This window comes from Copadichromis virginalis, linkage group LG9, assembly GCF_057382275.1.
Source record: "Copadichromis virginalis isolate Kocher_CV1m ecotype Utaka linkage group LG9, C_Virginalis_male_GT1.1, whole genome shotgun sequence".
Lineage (NCBI taxonomy): Eukaryota > Metazoa > Chordata > Actinopteri > Cichliformes > Cichlidae > Copadichromis > Copadichromis virginalis.
The window spans coordinates 22041491-22068540 of NC_140626.1; the positions used below are offsets into that span (position 1 = coordinate 22041491).

Below are 27050 nucleotides of genomic sequence, written 5' to 3' on the forward strand. Positions count from 1 at the left end.
AAAATTAAAATTAAAATCATCCAGTGAGAAGCAGTTCAGTGGACAAAAATGTGTTGTTGATATCAGTTCAGAGGCAAATGACAAACTTTCTTCAAGCTGATGGTAACAATACAACAATATACAACCAAGGTATGCAGAAGAATGCATGACATGTTGAACTTTGAAGACAAATGGGCTACAGCAGCAGAAGACCATGCCAGGCACTGCTCCTGTCAGTTTAGAACAGCAAATTGAGGCTACAGTTCACCCAGGATTGGAACTTATCCTACTTTTTATCTGCGGTTCAGGCTGCTGGTGGTAATGTCATCATATTGGCACACTTTCTACCCCTTAGTACCAACTGAGCATTGTTGCTGGCCATGTCCATTATTGTGTGATCACAGTGTATCCATCTTGTGATAGCTGCTTCCATCGAGGTATAATGCCAAGTCATAAAGCTCAGATTATCTCAAACTGGTTTCTTAAACATGACAATGAATTCACTGTACTTAGATGGTCTCCACAGTCATCTAATTACCAGGCAGTCAATTCAGTCCAGCACAGATTTGGTAAAACAGAAAATTCACATCATGGATGTGCAGCTGACAAATCTGCAACAACTGTGTGATGCAATCATGTCAACATGATCCAAAAACTCTGAGGAATGTTTCCAGCACCTTGTTGAATCTGAGCCAATCTGAACGTAAAGGGAGGTCCAACCCATTGCTAGCAGGCAAAACAGAGAAAAGGGAAAAGAATAATAGGCTTAGTTTAAAAGAATGGATGACACTCAAAACCCTGGAAGCATTAGCATTGTCTGCTGCTGGAACTCAAAAAGATTAAATGATTAGGTAGGTTGATTATAAATTGCTTTTGGTCATCACATTTTACTGTTTGGAGTAATAAAATAGACACTTTGGTTCCTGGGGATCGGTTCCTTTATCCTACAGAGTAGACATTGCTCGCAGCACTTCTTCTTAATTGCTCTAAACAAACAGTTTTGTCAAGCAATTTAAAACCATTGTCTGGTGTTGATTACTGCATTCAGCAAATGGTATCACCCAGATGTCAGACAGCTCCTCCTGCCTCGTGATGTTTCGTCATAACTGCAGGCTACTCAGAATTAAAAGAGTGCCACCCTCATGTCTGGAGTGTGTCTGTCTAAACAGGGTTCAGCAGAAAAAAAGTAGCTCTTCCTCCTGACCAGGATGGCTTGCTGTCATTCGGATTGACATACCACACACCAGCATCCGACCACAGATGTTGCAGGCCACCCAGAAGACACTCCAACACTCACGAAGCAGCATTAACAGAAGGCATTTCCATTCCATTTCCACTTCTCATAGCAAACTATCAGTTCTTAGACCGACTCCTCTTTGAAATGTTGACTTTGGAGCTTTGTCAGGCTTTGGAGTAAAAGTGTACAACCATGTAATTGATCATTCAGCTTGTGGTTTTCTCTTTCTCTTATAAATTAACTGTTGTGGTGAGAAGTTCACATATGTGATTGTAATTGTGAGTTTTCCATTTGGGAAATTCATATTTTGATCAGGTATTCTTTTGTCCTCAGATACTGCTTAATATAATTGTAATACTAGTTTAAAATATATTAAACTAAAAGATAACATAACCATCAACTACATGACAAACTCACTTCTTTTTTGCCTGTTCACAAAATTTGCATGCAAGTCAAACTATACCTATATTTGCTTCTGAATTAAAACAATGGAAGTTCCTTTAAGCTCTAACCACCTGACAATACACAGACCACAGATCAGCTTATATTTTACAGCCCCCCCATGTTCCCTCAAAGCCACTGTTAAATGATAGAGATTCTAGTTACACAAAACCCTACAATCACAGAGCAGCTTCTTCCACGAGGACCATAATGTTATACAGACGTTACCCACAAGCAACACTAGTGGCTGCAAGCAGAAACCATCTGGATAGAAAATCTGAGTCCAGCGGGAGAGGAAGCATGACATGTGTCAATTAAAACCTGTCCTCTGTACGTATGGTGAAGTCAGTGGTGGATGTGGCCAGTGTGGTGATGAGCATGGCTTATGTATGTAATAAAACTGTCCCAGAGAGATTTTCCCTCAAATGCAGTTTCTGTCAAGTGTCCAGAATTCAGTCCTTTAAAGTTTGGTCTGTCAGTGCCCCAGCAGAAAAGGAAGTGTAGTTCAGTGCATTTATAGGTGGATGAACATAAAGCACAACATCATGGTGATTATTTTTAGCTGTCTGTTAAGCTGTGTCATACACTGGTTAATATTATTGTGCTGCAGCGCATTTATCTATTACTCTATCACCTGTTTTTAATACTGCTGCTTGCACATGCTGCAGTATTGTTCAACCTGTTTGTGCTGCTGGCCATGAAATGAAAAAACAAGCAACAGGCAAACGTTTGGTGTTCCAGATGTCCTTCTTCCTTAAAAAAAACCTTCCAGTTAGTCCTGGGTAATCCAGAAGTGTTTCCTGGCTAAATGAGATATATAATCTCTCATGTGGGTGTTGGATATATATTCTGGGGCCTCCTACAATGGGAGGCACCCAAGAGCCTTGTGGCATCCTAACCAAATGCCATGTCAACAGGCTCCTGTCAACATGCAGGAATAGTGGGGCATAGTGGGTTTACTCAGAGATCCCTCCAGATGTTTCATCTCTTCACCAGGCCTTCACCAGGCTGAGAAACACCACAGAGGAAACTCATTTTGGCCACTTGTATTCACAGCCTTCTTTCAGTAATTACCCAGACTTGATGATCACAGGTGAGGATTGGGATCATCTGATTAATCGAAAGCTTTGCCTTTTAGCTCAGCTCTCTCTTCATTTTGTTGCCGCAACTTCCTCATGAATAAAATCCTAAGATATTTGAACTCCCTTGCTAAATGTGATGTTACTGTCATGAAATTAAATGCTTTGAGAACGCTTTCAGATTTTCTTTGAAGGCAAAAAAAGAACTGAATATTTTAGCCCATTGATGGATGGTTGCCAAGCAACCTGATGGCGTACTTGTATAATTAAAGTTTTGCTAATATAAATTAAATGTAACTGTTGCTAAATACAAATGATGCTTTAAAAGGGTGTTAGACATGCATAAAAACGAATTATTTTAGCCAGCTGTGTGCGGTTGCTAGGCAATGTGACATCATAATGTCTGATATAAACAACATAGTTGTTTTGGGTTATTTTTTTAGTATTTTGTGTGGAGTGTAATTCACTTTCCCGTTGTTGTTATTACCATTATCATTAAGGTGGGATGAGCAGCCACAGCACAATGGCACAAATTCTTCTTCTACTTTGAAGAAAAGATTTATTCCAAATATTTTTTGACTCTTCTCTGAAAGAGGGCATCTAGTGCCCATTAGAGGAATCGCATCTTTAAGCCACAGTAAGGCTGTGAAGGTTGCAGCTTAATTTGTTTTAATGCCCTGTGGAGTTTTGTTCTTATGACATTTTTAGTGTAACTCTCTTTGTGTGCATCCTTTGGGTCTAAATTTGCTTTTTTCCTCATGAAATATTTGCAAAGCTGATTTTTGATGATTTAGGAACCTGCATTGTTTATAATAATATTAAGTTTCATATAAACATGTATGTTTTGATATCAAGTAAATGTATCATGTCTAAACAACAAAGAGAATACATAGTTAAAAAAGAGAGAGTAGATTTAAATATATAGACGTATTAAAGTAGTAAATGTGCTGTGTAAGATGCTTTTATATCCCATGCCAAAAACTCTGTCCACAAAAACCACCAGGGCATGCCACAAATACCATGTCGTGGTTTATTATCCCAGCTGCTCATGAGAGGAACACCATTGTGTTATTTATTTTATTTCGGTTTTTCTCAGACTCGTGACATTTAGCTGTGTATTTTTCTTTGAAGCGCTTGCCAGCGCTCCGTCAGCACGGAGGGTCTTTGTAGTGGGGTTTTGAGTGGCACCTGAATCAGCCAGCAGGGGACCTCAGCATTGATCGATGAGGATTTTGCAGGCAGAAATTGAGTTCCTAGTCTTTGCAGCTGAGGGCAACTCAGATCTACAAACTTCCATCAAAATGGAAAATGCTGACTGAAAGTGAATAACAGATTCTCAGTTTTTCCTCTATTGCAAAAGGGAATATGATGCAGAAATAAATGCTTCATGGTGATATTAATTGCTTCACTTCTGACAGCTGAATGGCAGCTGACTGAACACAGACAGCCTTTGAATCTTTCGCTGAATAAAGTGATTCCTGTGTTATTCTTGTCCTGCTTTCCTGCATTCATACTTTGAAGTCGCTCCTCTTTTTGCTGATCGTGTTGTATTTCTTTCAAAGTTGAGCGTAGGAAGGCTATCAAATTCTGGATGCTAATGTGATGATCATTAACCAGTGGGCCACACACACAGACACACACTCATAAAACTTACTAGTGAGTTGCAGTGTTTGGAGTGCTTAAGCTCTGATGTTTTGCTTTGTAACTAGAACCCAAGTCACTCCATGGGCCCCAAATCCTGGAGCCGAGTAAGTCCATACCCACTCCCCACTCCATTGTTGATGAAATTTCTGGAAAGACAACCTGTTTGTGTAACTGCAGCGAGTGCTGAGTCTCTGCAGAGCTGAGTGGGGCCTCTGGGTTCGTGGGAGGGGGTGAGTAGGAGAGGCCGTGGATGGTGCCGCAGCCTGCGTGCCTGTCTGACCGCAGCTCATCTGAAAACATTTTGGAAGTGTTTATTTCTCTACCTTTACTATCAGTTGGTGAGGCATCATTATCGTAGGATGGGTAAAGACCAGTTTGGCATGCTCATTTTTTAAGCTCTGTTGAGTGAATGAGCTTACTTTTGCACTGAAGTTGCACTAATGAGTATTTTTGGATTATAAATTAGTCTATATGTACTGGCAGAGAAGTCACTTATAATAATAAACTCAGCTCCGGCAGGGATTTTGATGCCTTTTACCTCTATACGCTTGTAAGACTGGGTCTGAAAGGGAAGTCTTAAAACTGCATTCCTTTTAATAGCCAGCAGAGGGGGCTTCTCTGGGAGTTTGATGGAAAATCACTGCTCACTTCATCTATGACCTGGGGAAACCCTTTCCTGAGGATTTTATCATCTCAATCTCTGATTTTAAGTCTCACAGAATAGAGCACGATGTTCATTTTGGTAATTATGGCCTCTTCTAGGGTTAAATAAACAACAAAGGAGGGTATAATTTAGGGAAGACCTACCTGGTCATTGGCAAGTTCTACCATATAAGTGTACAGCGGTATTCTGCTTTCTTTAGATCCACCTCTTGCTTGTGACATCAGGTTTTAAAATATCAAGTTCTGTACTAACCAGTGGGTGACATTAATCTTGTATACGTAGTCTATGACCTCACTAGACACTCATCATCAGGCAGACAGAGGTAGAACAAGCAAACACTGTTGCCACTCACAAGCTCTTGTACAGTTTTTTAATCTAAATGTGGCTCTTGCTCTGTAAAGAACTTGCAATAAAAGAAAAAGAAGCAGCAATAAAGTTGAGCTGAAATATGTTTCATAGGGACAGCTGTCCTAAAATATCAGACAAGCATTTAGTGAAATCTCCAATTTGACTAATATTGAATATATTCAAATGCCGACCGTGTTAAACATGCAAAGCATTACTCCAGATATTGCTGTTATTAAGCTGTATTAAACCAAGCCAACAACCAAAGTAGCAACCACACAAGGTGAGTTTCTATCTCGTGAACACTGATGACCATCTAGCGGCTAATGCTAATGTCACTTAAAAGAAAAACAGTGGGTGGAGACCTTGGCACAACCAAAATGATTGCAAAACTGACTTCTCATTGCCTTTAGAATGGTTGCTTCAAAAACAGGGACCAGGTCTGCAACCACTCGTATTCAGTCACTGTCTTGCATGCATGAAGATGGCGATAAAATGGCTAAAAGTCTGCAATCAGTTTGTGATTAAATGGGGTCAAATTGGAAATTGCATGGAATCTGCTTGTGATCAATCAGCAAATATCACACAATTTTTGCCATTGATTGTAAATCTGTTGTTGTGTACATACAGCAGTAATTCAAAAATCCCACCACAAATAGTTGCATACATTTAACTACAAAACGGCATGGATCTTTTTGCCTTTACAGGAATATAACAAGAATGCAACTAGTCAAGTCGAGTCTCCTGTTGCACAACGATACATCACAGACAAGTTGCATTATTTGGTGCAGACTGACCTTAACGATACTTGCAACATGTTGCCCATCTGTTTGTGTGTATAAACTCCAGCCGATTGCTGCAACTGCTTGCTTTTGGTTGCCAAAAGTGGAAAAAATTCATTGCAATTACTGAGCAACCATCAATTTTTCACTTTCTTTGAGTGTGACTTTCGGGAGTAGGTAAAGATCAAAGTAGATTGTTGAGCACCGATGCTCTTATTCCGTGTCCGTCGAGTGTGTAAACACTTCTACATAGCAACTTTCAAATTGGATAATTTCAGATTTTATTGTTTTCAGCTGCCACCAAATGGCCAGAAAATCAATCATTTCAGCTGCATGAAATGATTCTGCTTTTCATTCTGTCTCGCAGTCCCTTGAGACACGTTTCTTTCAGACACATTGAGACATTTTCTGAAACTGAAATGTTTTCTCTCAAAAGCGTGGACTTGATGTTATTGGTATTTTTCTCATATTAAGCCAAAATACAACTAGCTATCAGCAAAATGCATCGTGTCTGTTTCCTTTTAAATACGTCTCTGCATAACAGCAGGTCTGACAGATGAATTAGATGATTATGTGGAAAAAAATAGTTCCCTGTCACACCCCCATGGTGAGGCAACAGACTGATGGAGCCTCAGAGAGCTGCTGGGTGATGTAATCTTGGTTGCCTCATATTTTGACAGTGTTTTTTGTTAGATTTGAAACAAAGCTCAGTGAGCGATATCCTGCCACAAAGGCACCACTTTTTCCCCTCTCCTCCAGTTTTTACGTGGATGATGTGGCCGGTGTCATGGTCCCTGAGAGGTTCTTGGCTCATGGTGGTTGAATCTAACATGGATTTATTGGCTTTTAAAGGCCATCCATCAGTGCTTTCTCTCCACCTCTCAAATCTTTAAATCATCTGCCTCCTCTCTCACTCTTTCTCTTGCTCTTTTTTCCCCTCACATTTCACCTTTTCTCCAATTTCAGCCTCTCGTGACGAAGCGTTGGCCTTGTCCTCATTGTCTTTACTCCTCCTTTTGCTGTTGACCCAGTCACTGACAACTGTGAGCGCCTTTCCCGTATGGTTTCCATCACATGTAATAAAAGAGATGGAGCCTAAATCAGGCCACACATGAAGCTGGGATGGTGTTGGTTTCCTGCTGGGCCCCAGAGCCATCTCATGAACTCACAACCCTTTGGCCCTAATTCTGCACTTCCTCTGATTGCATCATTGGCAGGTAAAGCCTCAAAGTACGCACAGTGGACATGTTGGAGGACATAAGGTGTTCTCTGTGCCTTTAACAGTGTGGTATTAGGTGTAGAAACAAAAGGAAAAAAGCTTTTTGTGAATATTCTTTTGTTTGGTAGCTCATTAAACCCCTCCAAAATCTCCAAAGTTGAAGGCAACTGTTTAAAGCTGATTTGTTTATATGCAAGTATGTACATCAAGCAGGGATTCTTCTGCAGCTAAAAGTACCTGAAAGTCAGTTATGGCTACAAAAGCTGAAAGTCATGCACCAGTGCACTTGTTAGCGCGTGCACACACACACACACACAAACACACATTACACACATGATTCAGTCCAGGCCCCCTCACTTTGCCACTGAGAAATCTGAGCAGTGCATGACTCATTCATTGGGCCATCATCTCCCTCCTGACTGTAAAACAACTTGGCTTAGATTACAGTGTATCAGAGATCTTGTAAAACATCTTATTTCTGTTTGAGTAATGAAGGGCAGATTAGAAGAAACAAAAAAACCAGGAAACACACGTATTGGCACGCAGTGAAAAATATTTTACAGTTTTTCATGGCTCATCAGTAAATTGAAATCATGTGTGTGTGTGTGTGCGTGCATGTGTGTGTGTGTGTGTGTGTGTGTGTGTGTGTGTGTGTGTGTGTGTGTGTGTGTGTGTGTGGAAAAGGAGTGAATTGTCTTAGTTAGCGGTGTGTTTAAAATATAACGACCATGGAGCTTGAACAAGCATCTGTATATAAAAAGTTGGTAGTGAAAACACTCTTGAGAAGTGGCTTTGTCATTTAAGTTTGAATTTATCCAACATCCACTGGTGTCCATGCAAACTTTTAACTAGCAGAAGCAATATTGTACTCATAGATATACATTGGTTAGTGTGTATTTATGTCCTCTAACAAACTGATGCATTGTCCTAAACTAAGAGTTAATCCATTAAATCCGTTGTTTTAGAGGTCTTGTGGTGTGTACAGATGCAGCTTTGCAAAACTAACCTGTGATGCCATATTCTCCTGGCACCCCTTCCAAATAAACTGCCCTTGCTTTGTCTTTTCTAGTTGTATCTTTATGAACTTTAACATTTAACATGCTAACTGAGGCCTGTAGAATATGAAGCTTCTGCGTAAGCTGCTTTTCTGTTCTTTACACGTCTACTGCTTTCCCATGCTGTCAATCTCAGTACTGACATCATTGCTCTAGTCTAATCATCTTCTTGCCTGCCTTCTTTGAGCCAATCAGCCTATGCTTTACATGGTTTAAAATCTGTGCTCTCCATCATTCTCCCTTTCAGAGCTCCATTTGAGGCTCAGTCTTTATCTTCACCACAATTTCCAGCAAACTGCCAAAACCTCTGCTTTTATTGAGGTGGTCACACTTACAGATGATATGTTAATCAAGTGTATTTGACTGTCCTCTTAATTCCTTTGGAAGAAGTAAGGATGCACTTAGTTTTTCACAGGACTCTATGCAGTCTTGTGAAAAAACTCCTTTTTTCTTTGAAGGCTTCTTCCACTGAAGCTGAAGTTTTTCTTGAACTCCTTTCTTTGTCTTTGGTGCCAGGTATAATTCACTGATTACCCTTTTGGAGTAGATCTGCACTCTGGTTCCTGGAAAGGGCTTGAGAGCATGTTAAGCAAGGCAGGGATCCAAATCACAGTTTGTGTGACCTCAGCTCACAGCTTTGTGTTCTCAGCCGTTACTATAGCGTCCCTGCTGCTATTTACAGTAAATAAACATGGTGTTTTAATGAACAAGGCACATGCATCAGCTGTGGCCTCCTGGACATTATGTTGTCATTTCAGAGCCCATGTTGAGATGAAAAAGACGATGTTTGTGTAATCCTTTGTTTCAGGAAATGAGGCTGATGAAAGATGCAGGCTTGGATACATTTTTTATCACCAAGGTGGACACTGTCTGGACATTGTTCCAATTCAGAGGTTTTACAGAAACAATGGATGACTTTGTTGGAAACATACAGGATGACAAAGGGAATCCTTTCTCATTGAAAACCCACTAGTGTATTTTTCCTGTTTTGGTAAGGCCCTTTGTGTTTGGAGCATCATTCTTTATATTTTGCTATGAGCAGTAAAAGTGTTGGTGTCAGCCTGTGGTCTGAGCATCCTGGCCGATGGTTGTTTTTGTGGTTGTGGTCAGTATGATCCGACTGCGTCTAACTGTGTAGGCGAGTGGGAAAGATGACGAACTGGTGTCCGCTTTAATGATGAGGAACCAAACTAAAGGAGTCTCTGATGGTAAACTGTGGTCAAGGAGCCTGACGCTCGTGGTGTTTTTCCACTGTCTCGTGAAAGTTCATCTTCCTCTCATACTGAGAAATTTGTCACTCCAGAAACTTTTCTATTTATCAGGTCTGATCCGACTATATGCACAGACAAGCTTGCTGAGCTGCAAACCTCTCCATATTTTATTTATTTGTTAGGTTTCGTGCATCTGGGCTGTGTTAGTGTGTCAGACATTTGAGAATGTGTGAAAGCTTGTTTGTAGTGACTGACTCATTTCCCTGTGTCTGCTTGTCACACAAACAGACAGTTGTTATACTTTAGACTTTATTCATTTGGGTAAAGTGTGGATATGACTCTTTGTCTTTAGGAAACCTTTTACGCTAAATTGCAAGATCTTTCAATATTGTGGAGCAAAAATCAACAATTCCGTTTTGTTTTTTTTTAAATCAGGAATAAGACCCCAAAAGAACCCATGGAGGGTGGCTTTTTGCCTTGATGGTTGGGCTATGTACAGACTATATACACAGCTTCTATCGCGTTATATTAGGTCTGTTACTGGCTGTCGCTGTCCCATGATTAATTAAACACAAAACCATCAAACTGAACTGAATAGACTAGCAATATCTGATCGATACCTGGATCAGATATCATCACCGATATCAGTCAGAAATATCGATATGTAATCGTTATCTGATCCAGCCTTTAGATCAGTATCGGTATCAGTATTAATATCTGATCCAAATATCAGATTGCCACATACTTAGCATATACAGTCCTTTTTGTTTTGTCACTTGTGACCATTGCAAAAATGCCTCCAGGCAGTTATTTGTAGTTAACAAAACAATGCCTTTTCTAAAGGAAACCGAGTTTTCTTGTCCTTGATTTGACTATTGTAAAAACCCTAACATCTACCTCGATTCAAGGAGCGGTATGCCTCAGAAAACTTCACAAAGAGCTGCTGTGAGGTGAACAGCTGGTTTTATTTGCTTGCAACAGTAAGACAACACACGCATTATCTTCAGAGAAAATAAATGAAAGAAAGCGGAGCTCTTTAATTAATAAGAAACTTGTCCTTGCATTTATTTGGAATTATCCAATTAAATGCTTCTTCAAATTGTCCTGATCTCATAAAGTGTGCAAAGTGGCCATGACCTCTGAGGACACAGAGCTGGCGTGCAATGTGACCAATTTATGTGCAGGCCCAATGGAAACTGTGACAATAGAAACTAGATATGTTATGGTGGACACACCTTGGTGGTGATGTTGCAGCTGGCCAATGTAGTCATAGCCTTTGGAGGGAAAGTGGATACTGATGGTAGGATTTGTGTTTCACATTAAACATAGCCTGTCACAAGGTAAACTTGTAATTTTTTCTCAGTTGCACGTTGGCCATTTGGTTGGGTTGAACTAAAAAAATGTGAAATCTCTGAGTTCTTAGGAAAGTGAAAGATTTTACTTCTAGCCCCGAGGGTAATGTAGCTTCTGCTACTGAGTCAACACAAGCCAGTTAGAAGTGTATCTGCTTTAGTTTGTCCTGTGCTGATGATTCACGTTTATGGAATCCAGCTGTAAAAAAAGATGGACAGTTGACACACAAATAAAAAGAAAAAAACAAGCCGATTATCCAGGAAGTGACCCACTGGAAAATAATCAGCAGGCACGCTATGACCTCTGAACTGGACAGTTCACTCATGTGTGGACACTCAGGTTTAAGCTTTTCCATCTGATGTCTTTTCTCTTTGTTCTTGTAAATTAGCTGTGAAACCGAAGTCTCTCCTTTCCTATTGTGATGTTTGCCACGTGTTTTGTGTCACGGCAGCTGTCAAATTTGAAATTCTCCACTTAATCCACGGAGCATCTGAAGCTCATCAATCAGGGGTGCACTGAGATGGAAAAGAGTTTAGCCTGTGCAATAGTTCATACACTTACAAAGTGTTTTGGTATCATTTCAGCGCAGCAGATTTGTAAACACTGTCAGCTTGTTTGGATTGGAACAGCAGCACTTTGATTACTGTGAGCTGATGAACTGATGTGCTCACTTCATTGGGGAAGTTTGCACGAGCTGACACTTCAAACATGCCAACAGTTATGAATGATTCAGAAAAGGCAATCATTTATCATGGCCATATTCCCAGAGTGCACTTCTCTGCTTACAGTTAAACCAAGCCGAGGAAAGACTTTGGTAACTCCTGATGCGGTAATCACTTTCGCTCCGTGCCCTGAACCGGACCTGTGTTTTTGAAAAGATTAACATGTTCCAGGCATGAAAACCTGCTAATACACATAAGAAGGCAAACAAGGCTCTTAACCTGCCTGAGTACTGCAGTTTCCACAGTTTTCTCTCATTTCTTTGACTCATGTCACACTTTCCTAATCTTTCTGTGGCCACAGAATGAAAAGAAGTGAATATTTTGGCAAGACGAGAGTCACAAGTTACTGATTTTTCTTAAAAACGTCTTGCTTTGAAACACTTCGACAAGATTTATGGGCTTCTGTGTTGTCATCGTTGGAAACAAATGCTCAAGGCCATTTTTTTATGGTACAGTTTTGAGTTGAAAACATAAATCTTCTCTGTTTAAGTTGAGAGAGTAAAGTTTGGATCAGGAACAAAAGCATTGCTTCACATTTACAGACTCTTCTGTGTTAGCAGTTTTACTATGATGCAACTTAACTGATTTTATTCAGACTAATTGTTCTCACCTGTATCGTTTCCTGCAAAAAAAAAAAAATCCAAAAGCTACCGCATGAAATCAGACAGATGCTTTCTTAGAAGTTGGTGGTGAGCAAAGAATGTTTTTAGGTGTGAAGTTAATTGGAAGAAATTGGAAGAAGTCAATTAACTGCTTCAGGATCCTGCAAATAAATAAATAAATACTCATAAACAGTTCTTAAAATTGAGTGTTTTTTAATCTCTTCACATTTAGTAAAGACAAAGTGCAATTCAAATAAAAACCTTTTTGTTTAAATTATAATTTCCTCAGAAAGAAGATCACCACAGGTATGGCCATAAACTTTAAAAATTGAACACTAATATCTGTGCAACAAAAGAAAAAATCCCAGTGGTAAAATTATATATCTATAGCTCAGGGATTGTCTTTCCCTTAAGGAAAAAGTAAATGAAAAAAGGATATTGGTAATGTTGATGCTTATTACTTATAATCGTCGTCAAGAGCACCAAATTCCTTGGTGTCCACCTGGCGGAGAACCTCTCCTGGTCTCTCAACACCAGCTCCATAACTAAGAAGGCCCAACTGCGCCTCTACTTCCTGCTGAAGCTGAGATAAGCCCATCTCCCTCCATCCATTCTCACCACGTTCAACAGAGAGACTATCGAGAGCGTCCTGAGCAGCTGCATCACTGTCTGATATGGTAAAGGTGGATTGCAGTACCCTCTCTTCCCTCCATCACGGACACTTACAGCATTCACGCCATCATCCTGTTCGGTCTAGTGTTGCACTGTCTTGTCTTTTTTTTTTTTTGCAATTTTTGCACATTGCACTTTTACGTAGTCCCGTGTTGATTGTCTGTTATATGTCATGTGTAACACCAGGCTCTCAGAGGAATGCTGTCTCGTTTCACTCTGTACTGTACCACTGTACATGGTTGAAATGACAATGTATGATAAGTCATACACCAGTCAGCCTCTTACTTTTTAATGTATAAGTCACCTTGTACTGCCTAAACAGCCCTGACTCAGAAAGGAGATCTCTGTGGGTGTTCTCTGGTATTAGGTACCAGGATGTTGGCAGTGGATCCTGGTTGCTGTAGGTTGCTACGTGAGGCCTCAGTGCTATGTGAGTACATTGTGATGTGGGAAATGTGGAGGCTGTATGAATACTTGGCTTCTTTGATCCGTCCCTCAAACCTTTCCTGAGCAGATTTTACAGTGGGAAGGGGTCCTGCTAGGGGAGGCCTTCATTAAGGGCCACTGGGGGTGGCAATTTTTTGGTAGGTGGCATGTGTCATTGTATCATTACATCATCATAAATGCCAGAACCCAAAGGTTTGTAATAGTTGACAAATTCCAGTCAAGTCCAATTCATGGACCTCCCAATTTGCAACCACCGGGATCCAAAAGATCTACCGCGAACATCCCAAACTCTACAACAGGTTAAAACAGCTTGGCTGATTTGTTGGTTTACCTCCACTGAAGATATGCTTTTAACAGTGTGGGTACTGGCCCGATACACTGAGTGCACCTTAAGGCATATGAAGTAAAGTAGGTCTTCTTGCTGGTCAGTGAGGTAATGGAGGTGTCATTTGAGTTTGCACAGAATCAATCGCATGGAACGATTACATCTAGAACCCCCTTTTTCAGTTTCATCCATCACTTGCTTGTACTCTTTACAGTAAATCTCCTGTTGAGGTTGACCAGGTGTTCCACCTCCTCTCCAACTTGACATGGTCTTTGACTGAGGTCTAACAATCAGTGATCTTACAAAAAATCCCTTCACACCAATAAGAATAAATGATGTTGTTAACTTTGGCATCGAAACTCCCAGTGGGACACTGAGGATCCAATCGGAGCTGGATTTTTAGTTTATTTAAGAATTACCTCACCATATAAAACACACTCGAGCGCAATGTGTGGTTAAACCTTTGGCACTAAGTGATTCTTGCACTTTACAGATCCACGTATGATGGGAACTGACTGGCTCCTGTTAATCTGAATATATCTTGTATTCCTTTATAAAAAAATTTATTCCAGGTACATGAAAAGCAAATACACCCCCCCCCACCCCCCAAAACACAAAATTCACACACACTCACACGCTACATTCCCAACCTTTACACACACACACACTCCCTGAACTGAAAATGAAAACAGCTGTGTTCCCGTCAGCACTGTAGAGCTCACCACTCATCTGTCATGAAAAATATCCTTGAAAAGGAATATTCCAAAAGTGTCCCCACACGCTAAGGGCCCCTAATTTCATTCCACAGTCCTGACACTGCATTAAAAAAAAAAAAACCTACACACCGTTTGCCTCCGTTTCTCTGGGAAGAAATCTTTTCACACAAGGCGACTGAAAGAGAGGCAGTTTGCTGAGAGAAGACTAAGTTCAGGAAAATAAGCATGTCGCTGAGTCTAAACAAGTCAGTGGGGGGGATTGTTTTTGTGTCGCTTCTCCACCAGGACCCCCGAGGGAAGAGCTGGCCTCTTTAATGTAGTCTCCAGTGCTGTTTATCCAGATGTGGGCCTCCTGGAGTCCTTAGCGAACACCAAACTCCACCTACACACTTTAGGCATTTCTGATTCAGAAAAATGCTCCATAGGAAGCAAAGTGTATTGACTCATTTGGTATTCTTTCATGTTTTTACGCAGGAATCCAGGAGGGCACCCAGTGCACGAAGTGTAAGAATGAATGGGCACTGAAGACCTCCATAGCTCTGCTCTATGTGCTGTGTACACTCCTCACCATCGCTGTTGCTATACTTGGATATAAAGGTAAAACAAGCTGCCCGCCACGCTCCTTTCCACTATCACTGTAATCTAACAGAATAAATTAGAGGATGGCAAACACTTCTACAATGACGCCCTTTGTTTTCTGAAATGTTGAAATGATTCACTTACATTATGTTGATGGAGTAACCATCCAAACATATCATTAGTTTTCTCTTTGTGCTGCCAAGAGCTTCACTGTTTCATGACCGTATGAGACCTCCTGTGTGTGAGGCAAGCAGCTCTCTGTCCCTTGAGTGGACTTCAGCATGCTCAAGTATGACATGAATGTTCTTTTGCAATGCTTCATTGTCATTATTCAATGTTTCAGTAATGGAAAGTATGACAACACTTCTGCCACATCCACGAGGAAAACTTAGCAGTTTTACCCTCAATTTACTCTCTCTACATTTCCTGTTACAGATAAACACCCTGTTAAACCAAATCCCCCCCCCCCCCCCGCCAAAAAAACCCAAAAACATTACTCAAGGAGTTTTAGATTTTAAAAAAATGCGTGTTTACTTTCTTGCAGAGTCACGTGAGAGATTTCACCTTCATGTGTAAATATGAAGTCACCAAAAACAAACAGTGATTGAACTCAAGAGAAACAGCTAACAAAACAAATATGCCTGGCAGTGCATTTCACATGCGGGGTTGACTCCAAATACTCTATATATTGTGAATGGAAACGGGAAATAGCCAGAGAAGATGATACAGTACTGTGAAAGGCTTTAGCCAATCCCCATTCCTTTATATTTTGATAGGAAAACAGGAAATAGGTGCATATAGAAATCAAAACATATATAAATGTACAAACATACACAGTATATAAAACAAAAATGAGCTTGAAAGTCAATATTTAGTGTGACCATCTTTATTCTTCAACATAGCCTGAACTCTCTTAATCAGCTTTCTTGTCATTTCTTTAAGTCGTCTTCAGGAATAGTTTTGCAGACTTCTTGAAGGACATCCAAAGCTTTCAATGTTTCTGCCTTTTGTATTGTTTGTTGTCAAGACGATCCCACCTGCTTTAATAATGTTGAGATCTAGGTTACGGGGAGGCTAATCCATGACTAGGGATGGGTATCGTTTAGGTTTTATCCGATACCGGTGCCAAACCGGTACTTTTGAAACGGTGCTGGTGCTTAAACGGTGCTTAAACCGGTGCTTAAAGAATGGAGAACGCAAAAATTGGTCCAAAAACCTCTTGTGTTCAGCTGGTTTTTTGTAAAAAGATAACAATGCTAGCCTTTTCTGCCGCTATGGGGCATATATGGTATCACTCTTGGCTGGAAGCAGTGCTTAAACAATGGAAAAAACACAAACTTTGTCCAAAAACCTCTCATGTTTAACTGTTTTCCACTTTTTCTTTGGTCATTTTAGCCTTTTTGGCCAGGGTGAAGGGACTATCTGCCATTAAACAAGAAGACAGCCGCATGTAGCTATGATGATGTTTGCTAGTTCACCTTACATGCATTAATGTAATAACGTGGTTAGCCTACTCAACGTAAATTACACACGAACAACATTAAGCTACTCACGCAGAGAAGAACGGCTGCTGCTGCCATCATCATCCGTCATCATTTCTGCTACACTGGCAGGGCTAGGGGCCAGGACTCTCCTCTTCGGGTTTTTGGGGGATGTTGCTAACTCCGCGTCCGATAACAGGCACCACACCCGCAGTAGATGTGCACGTTGTGAGGTCTCGCAGCAAGCTATCAAAATACGGCGCATTTTGCGGCTTTTAAAAAAAAACCTATGCGTCGCCAGGTGTTTCATCGGATTTGAGGTGTTACCTCCTTTGACAGTATCACAGTATCAGCTTAAAGCACTTGTTGCAGGCTGCTGAGTTTGCATATTTTGCTGTGAAGTACAGCCAGACTTTGACCGCTTCGCATTTTTAATCTGTAGCTCTGCGCTAAAAGAACGTACGAACCTGGACCCGCCTACTATCCTCGGAAACGTAAAATGATTGGCTAGAATCTAAAGTGTATCACAGCTCACAAAAAAAAGCACCAAAATAAAGCACCGAAATGTGCGCTACTTTTCGGTCTGGTTACTACCGTTTATGTCAGAACCGGTGCCATGATGGCACCGAATACCGGTACCCATCCCTATCCATGACTGATAGTATATGACTGTAACAGTAACACACTCTCTCCTGATCTCCTCTGTATATACTGATGATTTAAACCAAAAAATTTACATTTGGATTCATCATTCCATAAGACCTGTTGCCACTGATTTTCAATCCAGTTCTTGTGTAATTTGGCAGACCTTAGTCTTTTCTCTCTGTTTCCCTTCCTTACCAATGGCTGTTTGACAGCCACCCTTCCACTGAGACCATTTCTGATGAGGCTTCAGCAAACCGTTGATGGATCAACTGAAGGGCCAGATGTAACTGATGTAACTTTTGCATACTGTTCATGTAGATACCGTGGGTTTTTTTTTTTTAGGTTTTTCGTCCTCCAGTAGTCCTAAAATTCCTCTGAAAAATATTGCTCAAGATCCTGTTAAAGAAATATCTAAAGAAATAATGGGTAGCTGAAGACTTTTCAACAGTACTATACTGTACTAATATCCATTGGTTTCTTCAACAAGCAATTCGAAACATTGTCATTGTCATAATATGTGTTTTTTTTCCAAAATTGGATTTTCTTTCTTTACCTTTCGGCAAACACTGTCTTTGTTTCAATTTCCTTGTGCTGACAGATCTCTGTTCGTGAGATTCTGGTTGTTGGTTCAATGAAGTTGGAGATTGGCCTATAATTAGCTAAGACTGCTGGGTCTAGAGATGGCTTTTTAAGTAAAGGTTAAACTACAGCTAGCTTGAAGGCCTGTGGTACATAGCCGATTATTAGAGATAGGTTGATCATATTTAAGATCGAAGAATTAATTAATGGCAGGACTTCTTTGATCAGTTTTGTAGGAATGGGGTCAAAAAGACACGTTGATGGTTTGGAGAAAGTAATTATTGAAGTTAACTCAGAAAGATCAATTGGAGAAAAAGAGTCGAACTTAACATCAATGGTACTAAGAGTAGCTGGAGATGATATTACATCTGTGGGATGATTATTGGTAATTTTTTCTCTAATGATAAAAATTTTATTTGTGAAAAAGTTCATGAAGTCGTTACTAGTTAACGATGGTTGGCTCAATAGAGCTCTGACTGTTTGTCAGCCTGGCTACAGTGCTGAAGAGAAACCTGGGGTTGTTCTTATTTTCTTCAATCAGTGACGAATAGTAAGATGTTCTGGCTTTGCAGAGGACTTTCTTATAAAGCAACAAACTATTTCTCCAGGTTAAATGATGATCCTCTAAATTTGTGACACGCCATTTCCTCTCCAGATTGCGAGTCATCTGCTTTAGGGTACTTGTTTGAGAATTATACCACGGAGTCAGGAACTTCTGATTAGAAACCTTAGTTTTCACAGGAGCTACAGTATCCAGAGTCGTACGTAGTGAGGAGGTAAAATTATTAACAAGATAATCGACCTCTGTTGGGGTAGCGTTCAGATAGCTGCTCTGCTCTATGTTGGTACAGGGCATTGAAGATGATAACAGTGGGTGGATTATATTCTTAAACTTAGTTACAGCGCTTTCTGAAAGACATCTACTTTGATAAAGTCTACTCTCCACTGCTGTGTAATCAATTATTGTAAATGTAAATGTTATCAGGAAATGATCAGACAGGAGAGGGTTTTCAGGAAACACTGTTAAATGTTCAGTTTCTATGCCATATGTTAAAACAAGATCTAGAGTGTGATTAAAGTGGTGGGTGGGTTCTTTTACATTTTGAGAGAAGCCAATTGAGTCTAATAACAGATTAAATGCCATGTTGAGGCTGTCATTCTTAGCATCTACATGGATGTTAAAATCACCCACAATAATTATTTTATCTGAGCTCAGAACTAAATTAGATATAAAGTCTGAGAAATCAGAGAGAAACTCTGTGTAAGGCCCAGGTGGACGATAGATGATAACAAGTAAGACTGGTTTCTGAGTTTTACAGCTGGGGTGGACAAGGCTAAGCATCAGGCTTTCAAATGAATTAAAAGTCTGTCTTGGTCTTTCGTTAATTAATAGGCCAGAAGGTTTGCCAATTATCTATGAAGCCCACATCGTTTCTGGGACACCACTCAGACAGCCACCAATTTAAGGAGAACATGCGGCTAAACATGTCACTCCTGGTCTGATTGGGGAGGGGACCAGAGAAAACTACAGAGTCCGACATTGTTTTGGCAAAGTTGCACACCAATTCAATATTGATTTTAGTGACCTCCGATTGGTGTATCCGGGTGTCATTACTGCCGACGTGAATTATGATTTTACTGAATTTACGTTTACCCTTAGCCAGCAGTTTTAAATTTCCTTCAATGTCGCCTGCTCTGGCCCCTGGAAGACAATTGACTATGGTTGCTGGTGTCTCTAGCTTCACATGTCTGAGAACAGAATCACCAATTACCAGAGTTTGACCCCCGGCGGGTGTGTCGCCAAGTGGGGAAAAACGGGTGTCCCTGGGGCTTCTGTTTAGGACTATGCTTCCTCCTCACCGTCACCCAGCCGCCCTCTTTCCCCAGCTGCTTGGGGTCTGCCGGGGAAAGCCTAGCGGGGCCTACGCTATCTTCGGCTGCACCAGCTACAGGGGCCTGGCTAGCTACGCGTGAATGAAGGGTGCGAAGCCGAGTCCCCAATTCAGTAATCCTGGCCTCCAGAGCTGCAAATATGCTACATTTGTTACAAGTATCATTACTGCTAAAGGAGGCCGAGGAGTAACTAAACATCTGACACAATGAGCAAGAAAGTGCAGGAGGGACAGGTGAAGTAGCCATGGTATGCATGACTACAAACATCAGTCGTGAGCATGTACAGTATTTGTCTATGTAATTTGGGTGAAAATACCCTTTAAATTTCAACTTCATCTGACTGTCTGTCTGCCTTCTCTCTTTTCTCTCTCTTCTGCTTGCTTTCTTTTTTCTTTCTCAGCAGGTGATCCAGGTGATTGATATATGCATTTTTTTTCTCTGCCCGTTCTGTTGGTTTTTGTCTTTTGCCCTTCTCCCCCGTCCCTCTTCTCAGCTGTTTCTCTTTCCCTCTTTCTTTCTCCCCTTCTTTCCCCCAGTCAAGTCTGTCCCGTATTCAGTAAGTGAAAATAAAATAAACAATAAAAGGTGAATCAAATGGACCATTACGGCAAGGCTGGGATGGTCAGTTTGGTAAAGTAAATCCGTTGGGCATCTTTCTTTGCCTTTAGACAACAATTCTGATGGCAAAAGAGCCAAACGGGACAGGCCCAAAAAAACCAAAAAAAACAAAAAAACCCCAAAAAAAACAAGTATCATTACTGCTAAAGGAGGCCGAGGAGTAACTAAACATCTGACACAATGAGCAAGAAAGTGCAGGAGGGACAGGTGAAGTAGCCATGGTATGCATGACTACAAACATCAGTCGTGAGCATGTACAGTATTTGTCTATGTAATTTGGGTGAAAATACCCTTTAAATTTCAACTTCATCTGACTGTCTGTCTGCCTTCTCTTTTTTCTCTCTCCACCCCGCAACCTTCTCTCAGTTTATTTTACCAACTCCCCCAAAGCTCACACCTCCGGAGAAGTTCTTCAGGCTTTGTGGAGCTGAACTTCCTGGTTGGCTTTTTTTTTCTAATTTTTTCCAGGTCGGGAAGCAGTCCCGCCGTCTTTTGGAGGATTGAACTCTGAATGTTCCTGCTATAATTGTCTTAAACATTCCCATATGTGACTGCTCTATGTCCCCGTCTTATTTTCAATTGGTGAAAATGGCGTGAAGTTAACATGTTCGGGGCTTATCTGTGTGCCTTGAGTACACGAACAATGATGTCCCCCTACGCTGTGAGCTCAGCCGGTCTTTCTTGTTCCTCGCTGCATGTTTTCAGGCAGGCCTAATTGATCCCAGATGAGAAGTGAGTGAACTCAGTGCAACTCCAGCAGAACCCACTGAAACTGGGTTTTTACTGGCACTGAAGCACTCCTCTGTCAAGGGAACCACAGCTCAGCCTAAACACACTCCCAGCTCCAGATGGTTATGTAGTGAGACCCAGAGTCTTCTACGCAATAAACTTGTGTGTCTCTCCATCACTGACCCACAGAAACGTCCTGTATGTGGCTCTTTTGTTCTGATGCAGTTTAATCACAGAAGTGTAATTGGGAGGGAGTGACCCCACTCTTTTCTCCTGCAGCTTGTTTTCTCAATTGACAGGACCAAAAGCAAAATGAGGTTATTCTCAGAGCTCATGGGTTCACGTCCCATTAATTTTCCTCAAAGAAAAAGGACCAGAAGCCTGCGACTCTCTTTCTGAATTCCAAGCATAAAACACCAAAGAGTGAAATACTGACATTTCTCTATAAATTAACTTTAAATGACTTTCGGTTCATGAGCAAAAAACATTTCAGTGATCAATTCATCATTTCTGCTGCAGACAGAGTCCCTATGCAGATGTGTTTTTTGTTTCCTGTTCTACCTGTTTTAACTAGTGAAATTTACTGCAGTTGACAGCTAATGCTAAACTGTCGCTGTCCTTTTAGCTAATGTGCTGGCCTTCTTAGATTCAGCGCAATCCCACACAGGAGTTTGAAGTTCACTCACTTCATTAAAAAGTTGCATAAGAGAGTTTGATTTTACAAGACAGCCCGGACAGAGCCGACACACAGTTTCAGAACCCGTCCACACAAAATCTTGGAAAGAGTTCAAACTGAGTACAAAACAGCTCATTTCTACAACATTTGGGCCTATGAGGCAAAATAATGCTTTACTCTGCAGCCCTGTTGTAATTTCAGCTTTTTGCATGTGTGTTTTATGGTTAATTTTACCACTGTGTGATGCAATGATCCTCTCCCGAGGCCAGCCCATGAACAGAACATGTGGAAAAGTTCCAGAAGCTTCTGCTCATGTTTAGCTTTAGTTTCGAGGTTAGTGTGTGTGTGTGTGTGTGTGTGTGTGTGTGTGTGTGTGTGTGTGTGTGTGTGTTTGCTAATGAAACAATGTGCCATAGGTGTAGATTATGATAGGTCTGCAGAGCTTAAAGTTTATATGCTTTTTTTAGGTGTTTGTGCTTCATTGTACATCTGGTTACTGGAAATGCGTTACATTTAATTTTCTGTGTGTGCAGTATTTCCTATCCAACTGACCTTTTAGATTCATAACTAAAAAATTATGTGGTACAGTTGCATCGCAAGACAGTTTTACTGGTTTGCTTATTCCCAGAAACAAGTTTAGGTGGGTTTTGGAGAGGGTTAAAAAGCCAAAGACGGGAAACATTTTCAGAATTAAATTTCCAGACGTTTTTTTTTAGCATACAATCTGAAAACAGATGAAAACAGCTATTGTAACTCAGTTCAAACCACAAAATCAGCCTACCACGATTTCTAGAACTCACCAATTAAAAAAAGTTGTATGTCCTAGTTTAGTCTGTACATTTTTTTTTTAAAAATATTCAAAACTAAACAGAGACACACTTCATGCTAACATTAATCTAAAGCATTTTGATGCTTGCTCCCATTCAGGGGAAAATATATATTTAGTTTCTGGTCAATAATTAAACCCCTTGGATTCAGCCGTTATCCTGAAGTAAACAGTTCAGATGCAGCTTCACAGCAGAGGAGCCAATGCTGTTCCCACTTACAGGATGTGTCCCCCTGGTGAGACTGGAGGTAGAAGCGGGATGCATCCCTGGAATCCCAGACACATTCCAGAGGAAATGAATGCCTGTGTCGCCTGTGGGGGCGTGAAGAGCCTCCCTGCCACAGAGTCTGTCTCCACTGGTCATCTTTGATCCGCTTGTTTACTGAAGCCCCCCCCCCTCAGGTCACTTCCTGTCCCCTAAGGCCCTCTGCAATGTCCTCCTATGCACCTAACATCTAAGCATTGGTCAGTGACCACCCACACCATCATTGCTGAATCAGTGTGTCTTCCTCCCTCTCTCTCGCTCTTTATTAATGCCTTTTTCCTTTTCAATGCACAGCAACTCCATATCACTTTACGTCTGAATCTGGTGTAACCCAAGGGATTACATTACTGAGGGTTTGTCATTATTACATGCCTCCAAGACATGTGGACACATCTCCCCTATAGTGTATGTCAGAGACTTTAATTGGTTTCCTCTCTGATCCCATTTATATACGGTGTCTGTGGTTGCAGGCAGTTCTGTCATACCTGTTTTGTCTGTTAATGAAAGACAGAGCCTGTGAAGCTAACCTTTGTCTTGCCTGCCCTGTTTTCTTTACAGTGGTGCAAAGAGTTGACAGTGTGTCTGAAGGTATTGCAAACTATGGAGGAAAGATCATTGCTGTTGAGACTGATTTGAAAAAGCTAGGTATGTATCTAGGCTCACACATTGAAGTCAAAAGCTGTAACTAAAAGCTACAGTAAATCATCGACATATTTTTTTTTTTATCATTTACTGTACAAATCTTCATCTTCAGATGATCAGACCGGAGAGAAGTCGGAGAATACCACCACAGAGATCCAGGCTTTTAAGAACAACATCTGGACCCTCCAGAGGCAGCTGACTGCGGTGGAAGAGCGCATCCGCAGTGATCAAGTTAAGCTGAATCAGCTGCAGAACATTGGCTCAGACATCCAGAGCAGCCAGGGCTCCATTCAAGGACTGCTGAACATTAACACAGCCACCTTGCGCTCTGTAAATGGCAGTCTGCAGTCGTACGGCAGCATCATTGGGGGTCTACAGGAAGACACAGCTAGGTTGCAAAGAGAACTCCAACAGCAGGTAAAACTCCAAAATCAGGCGCTGCTCAGCATTAGCAGTCTCAACCTCACTCAGGACCAGCAGAGAGGTCTCATTGCTGCTCTGCAACGCTCAGTCGATGACACCAGCCAGGCTATTCATAAGATGCGCAATGACTTTCAGAGCCTTGAACAGAACACCCGACAGACCCGCTCTGATACAGAGTGGCTTCGTAGCAAAGTGGAAAACCTGCAGATCTTGGCCAGTAATACCTCAGCTCTAGCAAAGTCCAACAATGACAGCCTGGAGGATGTGGGGACACAGCTCACTTTTATTGCTAACCAGCTCCAGAACACCAGCAGCCTGGCAGAGGTTCATGACCAGACTCTGAGAGAGATCATGGATCAGCAGAGGGACTTCGGCAACCTCACATCTACAAAGTTTGACCGCCTAGAGGTGCGACTGGATGAGTCGGAGCAGAGTATTGATCGTGTGACTGGCAACATCAGCTTCACCACACAGCTTCTTGGTGCAATCAATCTAAACCTGAATGATTTACGCACTTGTTCAGAGACAGTTGGCCGTCATTCAGACTTCCTGCTACACCTCAACAACAGTATGGCTGACGTGAGGACAGACGCAACGAGTCTGAGGTCACAGCAGGAAGAGCTGGCAGCGCGTATGGACAAGGAGGTCACAAGCCTCTCTATTGTCATGGAGGAGATGAAGCTGGTGGACACCAAGCATTCACAACTAATAACCAACTTTACTATTTTAAAGGGTATGAGAAGTGTGCCTGCAAAATTTATTATATGAATCAATGCGTGTTATAAATGTTACATTTTATTTTAACTTTCTTGCTAAGATTAAATTGAGAAAGTTAGAGAATGTTCTTTTGTTTCAGGTCCCCCTGGTCCCAGAGGGCCAAGAGGGGACAAAGGACCTCAGGGACTACCTGGTCAGTCAGGCCAGAAGGGAGAGAAAGGAGACAAGGGAGCTCCTGGGATCCGAGGACCTAGAGGAGAGCAGGGTAGTCCAGGACCACCGGGCCTTCCAGGGTTAAAGGGTCTCCCAGGCATACCTGGCAGCCCCGGGTCAAAGGGCCCTAGAGGGTCAGGAGGCAGAGCTGGACCACCTGGTACTAAAGGAGAACCAGGTAGTGCTGGTTTGCCTGGAAGAGATGGACAACCTGGTCCTCAGGGTGTACAGGGCCCACCAGGTATCCGTGGCCCAATTGGACCACCTGGGGAGCAAGGACCAAGGGGACTGCCAGGACCAGTAGGGCCCTCAGGGCCAGTAGGACCACCCGGACAACCAGGACTACCAATCCGGGTCCCTGCAGTTCCTTTTGGACCTGTGTCTATGCAGGATGAGGCAGTGGGTCCTACCATATGGGCTCCAGGTATGACTTCATAATCAGTTTCAGAATGATTATTTTGACTTAGTCAGATAGCATATATTTACTTTGGTTGGTAACTAGAATATCACCATATTAGTATCATGTTTAGCTTGTTACCAATTTTCATGCCTCCATGCAAAATATAAAGCAACTGCTAGCAGCTGGTTAGTGTAGCTAACTAGGGTCTGCAAGGGGTGTCAAACTCCAGGCCTCGAGGGCAGGTGTCCTGCAGGTTTTAGATATAACCCTGTTTCAACACACCTGAATCAAATGATTAGTTCATTACCAGACTTCTGGAGAACTTGAAGACATGTTGGTAATTTAGCCATTTAAATCAGCTGTGTTGGATCAAGGACACATCTAAAACCTGCAGGACACCGGCCCTCGGGCCTGGATTCCGACACCTGTGGTCTAAAGGCTAAAAAAGCACCAACTAGCCATTTGCGTACTAGCCAATTTAGTCACAGGAGACCTGTTAGATTCCTTTACAGCTCTGTATTTTTATTCTGGGACTCAACTAGAGTGGTCTAGTTTGCTGTCTCTTCATACTTTTTCTTGATAGATATAGATATATAACTATGTGGTTAAAACTACATGTTTTACAGGAATGCTAGGCAGAGCCAGGTTTGTGGTACTTTCTGCTAAACTGAGCTTTTTTTTTTCTTCATCTCACATCACTTTAGAAAAAAACAAATTGTACAATGCTTTTTCAATATCTTGCAGGATGCCCTGCGGAATGGCTAAACTACAAAGACAAGTGCTATTTTTTCTCCAAAGACCTGCAGAGCTTTGATCATGCAAAGACAACCTGTGAATCAATGTCTGGTTCATTATTAATCATCAACGACATGGAGGAACAGGTGAGTCGCACATCTTGTAATCTGACATTGCTCTCTAGTATTTGTGAGTTTTGACTGAGTTTTCTTTCTGTCCTCATGTGACCTCAGAAATGGCTGAAGAGGCAGATCTTTGGCAAAGGTTACTTCTGGATGGGTCTGACCGACAGGGAAAAGGAGCGCACGTGGCGCTGGCTGGATGGGACTGAACCTACTTTTACGTCAGTATTACAGTAAATTAGGAAATGCTCAGGAGGGATATTTGTTTCAGAGAAGAACTTCTTTCCAATAAAAATGCCAACAATAATAACAACTGTAGGTTTTCAGTTACATGAAACATTACAAAATAAACTTTGAAAACCCTGTGAAAATCTTATGAAAAGTTTGTGATTGCACAGAGTTGAATGTAGACCTTCAGTGCTCAAGTCTCGTTGCTGCCTATTTAAACAAAAGAAACACATTCAAATTCATTCTAACATTGTTTATAGAGGCACGTCCAGTGAGAGCATTTCACTGCTTTTCGGGAACAGTGAGATAAACACTAAAGTGTACAAAACTGCAAACAGAACAATGAGACGAACAGTGAAAAAGTTTAATGCAGCATTACTGAGAAAAGTTAACCACAGGGATCTGCCTTCAGATCTAACCACCGAAAATAAAGGCATATTCAATGGAAAATTGTTGGATGCGATTTATTTTATTTGCTTTTCTCCTAGGCTCTTAGATCAAACACAGTAAATCTAACATGTGATCGCCCTCTGTTGTTCGCCTGCAGGAAATGGAAGCCAGGTCAGCCCGACAACTGGGGCCACGGCCATGAAGAAGGAGAAGACTGCGCGGGTCTCACCCACGAGGCGCTATGGAACGATTTCTCCTGTGAAGATCTCATAAGCTACATCTGCGAGAAGGAAATGGAGACCTGTGCGTCATCATCTGTCTTGCCCGTTTTCGCTCCACAGTAATTGTAATCATATTTTGCTCACTACCTTAATGCTGATCCCTTTTCTTTTCTTT

At 41.5% G+C, this 27050-nt stretch overlaps 1 protein-coding gene across 1 annotated transcript in view; it reads left to right on the top strand.

Annotated features, from left to right (window-relative positions):
- The window catches only part of LOC146701833 (collectin-12-like), a 43164-nt gene that overhangs the window by 15260 nt on the left and 854 nt on the right, over positions 1–27050 (top strand). Inside the window, exons 3-9 of the mRNA XM_085468207.1 lie at positions 14968–15090; positions 23343–23429; positions 23539–24582; positions 24706–25203; positions 25924–26060; positions 26148–26257; positions 26812–26957. Of these exons, the coding sequence (XP_085324333.1) occupies positions 14968–15090; positions 23343–23429; positions 23539–24582; positions 24706–25203; positions 25924–26060; positions 26148–26257; positions 26812–26957 (2145 nt within the window). The remainder of the gene's footprint in view (positions 1–14967; positions 15091–23342; positions 23430–23538; positions 24583–24705; positions 25204–25923; positions 26061–26147; positions 26258–26811; positions 26958–27050) is intronic.